The sequence below is a fragment of the Rhodnius prolixus genome, unplaced genomic scaffold (genome assembly GCF_049639745.1).
Source record: "Rhodnius prolixus isolate KJV_2025 unplaced genomic scaffold, Rpr scaffold_2, whole genome shotgun sequence".
NCBI lineage: Eukaryota > Metazoa > Arthropoda > Insecta > Hemiptera > Reduviidae > Rhodnius > Rhodnius prolixus.
In genome coordinates this window covers 18,234,176-18,246,477 of record NW_027411592.1, presented here as the reverse complement: position 1 = coordinate 18,246,477, position 12,302 = coordinate 18,234,176, and the positions used below count along the sequence as shown (strand labels likewise).

Here is a 12,302-nt window from a genome sequence, read left to right as displayed (position 1 = left end):
TCATAGGGGGTGGCAACTATTCTTGGTTATTCCCTGCCAACTTCTCACTCACAAACATTTTAAGTTTTTGTGTTGACTCTCATATTTCATGGACAAACATCTGACTACAAAGCGAAACACAGCAATCTTTTAGGTAGCATTAGATTTGTCAAGTCATATCTTTGTTTGTTGCCAAATGTTTAAAATATGTAATTTATCCAAAAATTCTAAATAACTTTCATATTTTATTCTTATTAATTTATTGTTTGACCAATGATTTTTTGTTCATAATTCAATGAATTAAAAGTTTTATTGAGATTTACTTGGTTTGACTCAGCAAACTTTTCTAACGATTGCCAATTTAGTCCGCAACTAAGTTCGGTTAAGTTCGCGCTTCGTTAAATGTAACACTGAAACGATTTAACATACAATCAGAATCCCAGTATTTGTGGCTGACATTTGAGATTTTATTGAAGATTTTATTTGTAAAATGCAAAATAAATGCATGAAGTTTTGAATATTAATGAATGCAATGGAATTCAACAGTTCGTTAATTTATCTATGATATTTATTAGCTAAATACTATAAATTTAAAATGAATATTTTGGGAATTTACCCTTAACATAAAAGATTATTGGTACGGTGGGCAAGATTCTGGTCCTTCTATTTTTTATTTATTGTAAAATGTTTATTCAAACTTATATTGCTATACGCCAGTTTGCATATTGAAAAAGTTTTTCGTTAATTTTAAGAAATTAAAATTCCATAGTTGTGAAAACTAATTTAATTTTATAGAACAAAAGTCAGAAATAGAAAGAATATGTTGCTTAGTTTTTTTTATTTTTACATTTTAAACAGAACTTTTAAAAATACGTTTATATATTTTGTGAATGTGGTTTTTCTATATGAATTTGTGGATTGAGTTACAAATTTTATTTATGCATTTCTAAAGCTAATTTATTTTCCAAAATCAAATGGGGTGGTCTCCAAATTATTAAAAGATTTTTTTTCAGTTCTCTCGTGTTAAATATTGCAAAATTTTACTCCATTTATGAAATAACTGTTGAATATATAAATGAAGACAAAATTTATATCTTTAAAATATGAATTATTTTTTTTCTCATACATTGTTAAAAATTTTTTCCACACTAAAAAAAGGTGAAATACGAGTAAATTTCATTTTTTATACTTCTCAGGTTCGTACAGTATGTTTACATTACTCGAGTGTATTGGCTATAAAATAATATTATAAAAAGAAAAGGTAAATTCCGGATATTCCATTCCATTTATACTAAATCTGGCGGCCATAAGTAAAAGTTGTATATATTATATAATTTATAAATAAGTACATTCTATGAATTCCCAATTGACCTCTCGATTCCTGAAAAAATAAAAGAAAAACGTTCATTAGTAAATATTTGTTTGGTATCTTGTATCAAAATTTCAGGAAACCGTCAGCTGAATGAGATTGCACTTCACTGTTTCCAACAAAGAAGTTCTAGGTGTGTTCATAAATTTCTGACACAAATGTATATCGTATATCCACTTAGAAAGAATGAACGGCTTTCCGTCCATACTGTAGCTATAACAAACCAAGGAGCAATGGTTTTTGTTTTTGTCTTGTATCTTTTTAGCAAATAGCTCATAGTGGGCAAATCTACTGCTGACTGTCAAGTCACTATTTTCTTAAACGCCATTAGGGCTCCAGAGTTAGTCTTGGAGAGTTGTGGAGAGAGAAATGGTAAAAGATTGCATTAGTTATCTTTGATTTTTCTAGCATGTGGCACTTGGAAAGATCAACGGAGTTAGAGATCGTTCGAGAAGTTCCTAAATTAACTACTTTTTATATTGGGCGATTTTATCGAAGGAAGGTGTAGTAACTAACGTGCCGGAGAGCAAATTCTGATGGCGCTCTTTGGTCCTCTTGAGTTCTCAAAGGGCAACCATTTCTACCTACCTACCTCCGTGGCTCAACAACTCTTAGTGGGTCCTGGCCTCCTCTATCAATTTATGATATTCGTGACGGTTTTGTGCTGCCGCTCTCCAATTAGAAACCCTTTTTTTCATGGCAGCTATAATAGATGGTGTGATGCCTTTTTTCAAGGACTCCTTCACCAGTCCAACGAATTTCTTGGATCGCAGCTAAGTCTATATTGTATTTGTCTATCTGGTCAAGAAGAGCTTGAAGCCCTCCTAGTCGGTGTAGTGATAAAACATTCCAGAATCCTATCTTGATGTCCATTTGACGTTTCCTGGGTCTATTTCCGTTAATCTGTCCGGCATTATTATTGTATCTTAGAGGTTTCGTAATCCGTTTTTTAAGGAGTGTGGGGGATTAGCCCACGACTCCCGACTTGCTCCCCGAACCTGGGAGGTATCCTAGGGAAGGTAGCCCTAGGTTATGTACTGAATTTGCCTTTGTGGTCTATGTGGGGTACATGTAGTGTAAGTGCAGTCTGTATTATGAGTGTCTGTGGCTGTTGTAGGAATAGGATAGTATAACATAGGATAGTACTCGTATAGGGATAGGAAATTAGGACATGGAAATGGAAGAACAAAGAAATTCAGGGTAAGGTCAACGGACAGTTGCCCCTTTAGTCGCCTCTTACGACAAGCGGTAGACACTGTGGCCAATTCTAACCCCGGAACCACAGGGGGGGGCAACCATTTCTAGTGACAGCAATATTGATATCCTTATACTGGCCTCCAGTTCCAATGTCTTAAATCCTCTGAGGATCCGGAGAAGTTATCAGATGGTCATTTCTACGCAGCTTCAGGAGCTAGGAGAGCATTCAAGTCAAATGATTTCTGTAATCTAACACAATTTACAAGATTTACACTTGATTCACAGCTGGTTTCGTACACTAGATGCTGCACCATTTCGAAAATTTAATTTTATAAGATAAGAAAAAATAATAAAGTTTAAAAATAAAAAATAATTTTTCCAGTGGCCGGAATTTTACTACCGAGCATAGCTAAAAATATTTACCTCAAGCAAAATATTAAAATGTTAAAAAATATTAAATTTGAATCGACCCACTTTTTCCGTTCCAAGTTTGTCACCCTAACCATAATATAAATGCTTCACTATCCCTTTGTTAGCCAGCACAACTAATTTACGTGGTTTAGCTTGGGTATTTAATAAATTTTCTAAAATGTATTGCCTCATATAGTCTTGACTGTGGTCGCTGTTATGATAAATATTTCTTGCATGTACCGCTCGCCTAGTAGAATAACGTGGGCAAATTGTTCGGTTAGAGTCAACGGACCAAAGTCTACGTTTATTAAATGAGGATGTCAGTATAATAAATCTTTGCCCCTGCATTAAATTTTTTCGTTTTTATAATACAGTGAAGTTATTATTATTCTATTGATGCTTTATTTATTTAAGTTCAAATTTGAATTTTTTATTACTGTAGCGGTTCTTAATTTGCCAATAGCAAGGGCGCAGGCTTTTTAACATAATTAGTAGTAGTGCGCTAAGAACAAGACGAAGTCTAATAAGATGAAGGAGTTATAATTTGAACTAGAAACATATACAAAGAGAATGAAATGAATATTTAATAGTTAAATGGTTATTGTTTTTAATCAAGCCTAATCTTGCCAAATTGTTATTTATTTAACATTATACTTCAAAATTAAAATTCTTAAATTTTTGTTCTTTATCGATTTCCAATTAAAAGTACGTAGAAGGTGGATTAGCAATGAGTATTGCAACTGAATTTAAAAGAAACAAAACAAATTAAAAAACTGCGGCTGTGTCGTGGACCACCCGGCCGTGTGTTGTACGTGAATAAGTTTCTGTAACGGGTTATATTTTTTGTATAAAATATTTTTATTTATGTATTTAGGATGAAATCAAGGAAACAAATAATTACTGTGTTACAATATAACTTTATTAATTTTATGTCTGTGATACGAAAAGTACGACACAAATGGCATACAAGATACATCGAGATTTCTGGTAGGCGTGAAATCAATATAGGTATTACTTAACGTTGTTGGAGAAGTTTCAATATAAGACAAATTGAACTCGCTGAACATGAAGTCGGGCAATGAGCGGTTTTGTGAGACATCAAAATTAAAGTCTCCAACGATCATAATTGGTGTAGCAAGATCAGGCTTGTAATCGGGTATAATTTTAGAGATGTTTTTGGAATTTTTTTAACAACGATCGTAACATAAAGAGTTTAATTTCTGTTAACGCTGTGCCTGATGGATATACATACACACACCCGAGAAAGAATTTGAAGATGCCATTGGCCTTTTTCGTTTACTAGACAGACATCACCAGCTTTTGCTTCTTTCATTTCCAAATAAATTTCCGAAATGTCAATGTTAACTCTATTACAATCAGTGAAGCTATTGATGTTGCGATAAATGGCGACTCAACCGGCTTTGCGTTTTTTACCATTCGATTGTTCTTGAGAAGCCCTCTCCAACCGTATACGATCTCTGTATTTAGTTTTGTCTTTTCGACGCGTATAGGCCGACATTCTATATTTTTTTATTCTAATCACTTATTATATTAACTGTCACTATTTTACACAAATGTTTTATATAGAATCGATAGATTGTGACGACAGCTGACGATTAAAACTTAAACGAACATCGTAGCTTCTCCGAGTCAAAAGTTATACTCATTGCAAATCTCGATACGCAGCAAAATGATCTCAAATTGGCGACGCTTTCCTCTCCACCGCGCGCGATGCGTCACGGTCCTCGCTTATCGTAATGAATTCTTTGATCCTTTAGCTATCCAGTGGTCTAATTTAATTTTGGATATAGACGATAGATTCGAAACTATAATGCCAAACTGTACACCGATTTTGTTATCATTAGGTTTTTTGGATTGCCACCATATGATTCAAATTTAAAGACGTATTCACGTCAAAATTGAATTTAATTTGGGAACTTTTGAGTCCAAAAATATGGTTTAATATACGCGCGCGCCAGTAGTTTAAATTATATATTTGTAAATGTTTTCTTTTGCAAGAAAATAGTGCATTACGGCACCTGCAAACAACCATTGCAACAAAGTTTACTCAACTGTTAGTAGTTAGCAACTAATAATAGAATATCATTATTAAATTAACTGGTAGATCTTCCGATCCCAAGTGGATGGTAAAACAATACTGTATCGACCCTGGAGATCTTGTCGTGTATCCTGTTGGCACCCTTTTTACTAGGAATCTTTCGATTTTTAAAGACTTGTCTAATCAACTTTTTTTTAAGATTGTTGTGAGGTCTCTTGAAGAATAGACGGGTGGAACAACAATTTTTTTGTAAGAGTTATATCAGAATGGGAATTTAGGGTCAAAAGGCTCAAAAAAATGGGTTTATTGTTTGCAGACAAGAAGTATTTTTGTGTCATACACAGAAGTTGTTATAATAAAATAAATATTCAGTTTTTAATTGAAGTTGAGCGGAAACTGGCAGCTGTTTTAGATCGGCATGTTAGAGGATGTGAGTGGAATTCAGCTTCGAGTGTCTGCCACTCGTAACCATATTCACTCCTGCATGTTCCCTCGCCAACAGCTCTTCATTGTTAGAATACTGATTCATAAATCATCATGTGTATTCAATAACAGTGAATTTGAAACATCAGCTTAACTGATTTTGAAAAAAGATCAGTATCACACAAAACTAATCAAAAATTTTTGGTGTAACTACTTTTTTAAATAAAGAACCTCCCGTTGGCTGTGCCCATACTTCTCACTTTTATTAATAACATCAACTGCCTTTTAGTGCCGGCTACAACCATTTGCTAGAAGCTAGTTACTTGAGCTCTTCAATTAATAAACAGCATTCCCAGCCCCCTCAGAAATCGATTCCTAGTTTCTTGCCCCGAAGGCGAGCGAGCTAACTATTTTACTCTTGCGCTTGCGGTCATGCTAATTTTCAACTTAGTAAAGTTTCTGCGAACTGCACGAAGTTTTGAAATAATATCAATGGGTTTTCTTGAGGAGGGGGTTTTCTTTTTTCTTAAATAAGAAAATATATTCAACCTAAATCGTATTTATAAAGCTTAAACTTCATTTTTTTAAAAAGAGATGTTAAAAGTTTCTATAAGCTTAGATTTTTTTATTCCTTGCTTTTTCCAAATGTTTATATCGTCATTCATTACTTAAGAATTAATTACAACCTGCCTCATTTAACACAATTTAAGTGGCCATCTACAACACATTTCTTTTATTTTCAATATGACTATTTATATTGTCATTCATTACTTAAGAATTAATTACAACCTGCCTCATTTAACACAATTTAAGTGGCCATCTACAACACATTTCTTTTATTTTCAATATGACTATTTATATCGTCATTCATTACTTAAGAATTAATTACAACCTGCCTCATTTAACACAATTTAAGTGGCCATCTACAACACATTTCTTTTATTTTCAATATGACTATTTATATTGTCATTCATTACTTAAGAATTAATTACAACCTGCCTCATTTAACACAATTTAAGTGGCCATCTACAACACATTTCTTTTATTTTCAATATGACTATTTATATCGTCATTCATTACTTAAGAATTAATTACAACCTGCCTCATTTAACACAATTTAAGTGGCCATCTACAACACATTTCTTTTATTTTCAATATGACTATTTTTGTTACTAAGTTAAGAAATGCATATTTTTTTAGGCAGGCTTAACATCTAGCTACTAAATTAAGAGTCGAGGATAGATTCAATATTTTGCGATATCTAATAATTAGATTAAATACAATGAATCATGATTATATTGTTCGCCCCCTGATAAATCTACGTTCATCATTTTAATGAAATGTTTTTTAATTGATATTGAACAAAGGGTAAACAATTTTCTAGTACAATTTGCCTTGAATTCCATTATGCGGGCGAATGAATGATTCCAGAGAGATAATAATAAATATGTCTCAAATATCAGCACAATAAAATCGTAAAATTATTTTACTCCTTTTTTCAAAATCATATATTTATTCTTCGGGTCAGACTACCACATAATAAATCCAGTCTTAACTTGGTTTTTGCTTTTCTTACCTTCTTCATTTATAGTTTTATAGACTATCATAATTATCAGCAGCAAATGAAAAATAGTTTAGCACTTTTTAAAATTTTTATTTTTTCTATTTGAGCGTTAATATTCTCAGAATGTCGCTCTTCTTCTTTCGTTTGCACACGGTGCGAGCTTGTCGTCGCGCAGAAGGCCAGCCTAAGAAGAAATTGCGCACACCGACCTCTCTTATGGTCGGCTGTGCTGGCACCTTGCCAATGAGGCGCCCAAATTCAAATGTCAATAGTTCGTCCATGTACGAGAGACCTCCGGTCACACCGTCCGACAGTCTAGATGAAGTGGCTTTCAAAATACCAAGGTTAGCTCTAATTATATTATTAATATTAATTTTTGATAAATTGTTGTTTTTTTCATTAAACCCTTAACTGTGGTATCCTCAAAATCTGAACTTCAACTGGTATCGTCGGGTCAGCTTTGACCCGAAACTTTAAATGCAAATTACTTCTAAAAAGTCATCGATATAATTAAAGTCGATTTAGTTTTTGTTAGAAAATTTATTTAGCAAAAGAAAATGATGAATATTTTGTTAAATTTGTTTCATAAGATGAAGAAAAACAAAAAAAGTTAAAAAAATGCAAAAGTTGCTTTTTTTTAATTTTATTTAAAGTTACAAAAAAGAAGAACAAAAAATAATATTTACTGAAAAACGTTTACTTTTTAAAGTTAGATGTTCATTCCAAGAAAACTCCTAAAGAAAAAAAATGTTTTTCTTCCTTAATTCTGCAAGTACTGAATTATTATGATGCGAGTATAACATACTTGTTTTGTTTTGGCACAAAAAACCAACGTTTTGTTGCCAGTAAAACAAACAATGAAGTTCCGACGGTAGTTTTTTCTATTTGGATTTATATAAGAGGGGTTTTCTTTTTCATTTTCTTCGTAATGTCCCCGAGTAAGGCAAATTTAGCTTTCCTATTTCATGGACCAGCTTAACTGAACAGAACCATTTATCAGCAATAATATTAAATATTATTTAATATTTACTATACCTATAATATTTATTGTAATATTATAGAATAATATTGAAAAATAGAACAGAAAACAAATACCAAAACATTATTTATAAAAAACTATTAAGAAAAATAGTTATATAACGTAAATGGTATTGTCGCGTAAAATTTGACCCAAAACTGCCAAAACCTATATTTTATTTACTTGCACTGCTCAAGAACGACTGATTTGTCTGGTCGATTGTTGGTGAGGATGAAAGAGGAGAATTCAGAGAAGGGGAGATGTTTATAGTTAATTCCTACAAAATGCCACACAAAAGAAAAACGCGCGGGTCAAATTTGACCCGACGATACCAGTTGAGGGTTAAAGTTATAAGTTTAAGATTAGATTTTTTTTGTATAACTTAAATTTTATCTCTCCTTAACAAAAACTTGCAGTTTAAAATGTTAAGTATAAGGGGTTGATTAAAAGACAAAAGGGACATAAAGCAGCAAGTACCCAACATTTCATTCGTACTTCAGCTCGTTATTTCAGCCATTTAGAAACGTTGGAAAAGCCAATGTGTTTTATTCAAATTTGATTACAATAAGCAATTTTACCACATTAAATTTTCATTTTTTAGAATTTATTAGATGTTATAGCTATTTTCATATTCGAAATGTTAGGAGCAATTTATTGTTGAAAGTCGGTAGGACACAGTATCAGGCATGGAGATTGAAGTAAGAGATGCAGTGGCGAAACTATCTAGCTAGAGGATTCAGAAAATTCTATACAATTGGTTAAGAAAAAGACAACTGGAGTTTCTCTTTGTTCGACAGAGAGGCAGATTTTGAGTCAATAAGGACAACTAAGACTTTTAGGCTAAAGTTAAGAGTAAGATTTTGGATCCTGTTTGGATCGGATATGGGCCATTTTGTAGTGAAGTGACAGACATCGCCCACCTAGAATAATGCACAATTTTATAAAGGGAGAACCCTTTTGAGGAACAAAGGGAGCAAAGCATTTGGCAGAGTGCATGACAGTTACAGGAGAGAACCGCTTTCTGGAGCGCAGAAAGCTGGAAAATTTGAAAAGTGTTACCAAAGTTCGTTGGAGGCGCCATTGTTGGCGCTCAGTAAATCCTCCACCTAGCTGATTATTTTGTGCATTCCAGCGTGCATTAATTCAAGAACAACTTTACCTTGGTAAACTTCTTTGTTGTGTTTGCCATTTAGAGTTTGCTAATTGAATTGTTAGAGAGGTCGGGCCATATTTTTTCTCTCCATTTTCTGAATGGAAATATTTTGTTTTGAAAGTGGCAAATTATCCGTAAATTCTGTATATATTTAGCACTTTTTAATTACTCCATACAATATTAATTACACATTTTTTCCTTAGGTACCTAAAAATAATGATTTTCAGGTCGTCTTCTTCCTTTCTTTAATAAAACATAAATTATTACTCTCCTTTATACTGAAATCATAATTAATTTTTTTTATAGTTAGTCCGATATATATACAAGAATAAATTAAAATATTTTGATAAAATCTCTTTAACGAGCTGCTTAAATTAGTAACACTGTCTTGTCCAATTAATCTTGCTTTCATACTTAAGACTTTGGAAATCGCTCTAAAAAGTAATTAATGATATTAATTAGCGGTAATATTTATTTAATAGTCCAATAAACCCCCGGTTCATTTTTAATTTTTCCCTTTATGAATTTTTTGTTTCTCTTTCTAAGTGAATGCAGGGAAAAGACCATTTGCAGTTTCCTAAAAAAATCACTTTTATTTGCATTCAGTTTAGAGGACTTAACAAAATGATAAAGATTTTGCTATTTCTACAGAGAAATAAACTTTAAAAGCCATTAATTCATAAATAGTATATATTTTAAGCCATTTGACGTTATTTCATATTTTATTACATTTCAAATTATTTACCGCCTCTTTATTTTTATGTCATTGTCTATTTTTCTTTGTCTGTTTCATGAGAAAAAGAATGCAGTGACAGCTCTTCTGATAATGGATTTTCTTAATGTTTAAATTTACTTCTGTTATTGAAAGGCGACGCCTCTTTTTTTAGTTATTTTTCACCAGTCTATCTTTATCTTTTTGAATGCAGTTAGAGTTCAGTTGTCATTTCACTTTGGCACATTTAGTTTCCACATTATTTTTGTATGTAAAATAATTTTGATTTTTTTTTTTTTTAATATCTTCAATATAAAGCAATGTGGCTCATGTATAACCGAAATTATACTTCAGAGGGCACAAACTACTCTCTGTGGATTCCAAAAAATGCCTAAAACTAATTTTTTTTAAAAAAAAATTAATATAAAATCAAACGCTTGTGATAAGCACAAGACCTTTTTCGAAAGGGGGACCTCAAACTGCGGCAGCTATTGAAACCTATCGCGGTTCTTACTGTAAGAGAAATGAAAACTTAAACAGACTCCTTTATGCGGATATCAAGCAAAAGATCTCTGGTGTAGATCAATGTTGAAGAACAACCCTATTCTCCCTCTTCCAGGCAATCACTTGAACAGCTTGTACACAAGCCAGCATGCCAGTAATTGTGTCTTCCAATAAATCCGTCCTTGCCAAATAACAAATTTTCGACAAGTGTCTGCAATGTATTGCATTCTCGCGGAAGTAAGAGAAAATGTTTTGTTTTTTCATATGATTGTAGGTCAGATTAGCTGCGAGATCTGATCAATAACGAAATGTGGAGCATTGGGTTGCTTCTATTTTGGGCTTAATGAAGCATTAACTTGATATTTGTTATTTAGACTTGGACAGGCAGTGTTGTTTTTTAGATGTATAAATGGAGATTAAATTGACATTTTACTCAGTAATTCTTTTATTAGTTTGGTGCTTTATTTATTTTTCTTTTTTAATGATTTAAGGCAACACTATTCACCGGACGCTGTGAGAAGCTCCCTAGGTAGAGAAAATCTAAGGGCCAGCAGCTGGATTCAAACCCAGGACCTCCGCATGGGAATCCAGTACGCTAACCGCATAGCTAATCCTTTCGTTTAATCTAATTTTAATTTATGTAGAATCTTTAAAAAAAATATTCCTTAGTTGTGGCAAAATTTCTGCTCATTTTTAAATATGTGTCCTTTTGCATTTTCTAACGCAAGTTTAATATTATTAATAATTGTTAATTACAATTTGATAAATTTGGTTGATTTAGTTCAACTACAAAATCATCCAATTGTATTTATTGATGAAATAAACGAATTAAATCCTTGAACAGTGACCGCGCTCGAATAGAGCAGAATTTTTTGTTTTAAGCTCATCGAAGTTGTCAACGATGTTTCATGAAGTAATAGACCTATCACTTTTTCCAAATAATTGATTTCAGATGTTAGAGGGAGTAATAATGCACAATACTCAACTGGGAAACTTCTGAGATTGCCTTCCTAGGCTCTTTGAGTGTTGAAGTATGTTAGCAGGATTTCTAAACCAGAGAGCACGCCATTAAACTCTCTGCAAAGCGAAGTGTTGTAGTCGGCTACTATAGTCTATACTATTCGTGTAGTACGCTGGGATATCCTTAAATACGCCAAAATGCAAGAGGTAGCAGATCCATTTCCGCTGCTATTCTGCCCTTTTCTTTTTTAGAACTTCTAAATATTTCGCACTTTATGACCGGTAAATAGTTCTAGGTGACTTAATGAGTTATTACTGATAAACTGGACGTCAAATCTGCTGTAAACTTCAGCGAACTTAAAGCTATTTCAGAAATAAGTTTTTATTCCCCCAGTATGCAACGGAAATCATTTTTTATTGGCCACCAATCAGAAATTTGACCAAATTGTAGGTGAATATATGTTCGTATATACTTAACCTAAACAAATAGTTTTATTAAGTTGGTCCTACTCTTGGACAGAGACTACTCTTATGGATGGTTTTCATCCACGAATCTCACTACTTGGTAACAATTTTTGGTTTATAAGAAACAAAATTAGAAAAAGGAAAAAAATACATACTTCCAAACATAAATATTTCAATAAATACAAAGCAAAAAGCTAGTAAAGAGTATACAAAACAAATTTACAAATTCAAATTGGGAACGCATTGTTTCAGCCTATTTTTAATTCGCACTTATCGCAATTCCAATTAAATTGATAGATTTTGAAGTTAGATTTTATTAGTGGGGCATGTCAAAATTTGTCTTGGTTTTTAGACCTGTACTACAGGTAGATGATAAAGAGGAATTCTGCGCATCTAGAGCCAATAACAGCCTTTATTTGTGGCCACCAGAGTTAAAAATATTTTGGGTAAACTTTGAGACAAGTTTGGAAACAACCGACCTTAAGCTC

At 32.6% G+C, this 12,302-nt stretch overlaps 1 protein-coding gene across 13 annotated transcripts in view; it reads left to right on the top strand.

The window, feature by feature from the left end:
• The window catches only part of SLO2 (slowpoke 2), a 508,183-nt gene that overhangs the window by 251,851 nt on the left and 244,030 nt on the right, over positions 1-12,302 (top strand). For 4 of the 13 annotated variants that reach the window (XM_074118334.1, XM_074118340.1, XM_074118339.1 and 1 more), the window contains exon 2: positions 7,125-7,346. The exons of the other annotated variants lie outside the window; for them this stretch is intronic. In XM_074118334.1, the coding sequence (XP_073974435.1) occupies positions 7,126-7,346 (221 nt within the window). In that variant the 5' untranslated portion in view covers position 7,125. The remainder of the gene's footprint in view (positions 1-7,124; positions 7,347-12,302) is intronic. 13 annotated transcript variants of the gene reach the window in all.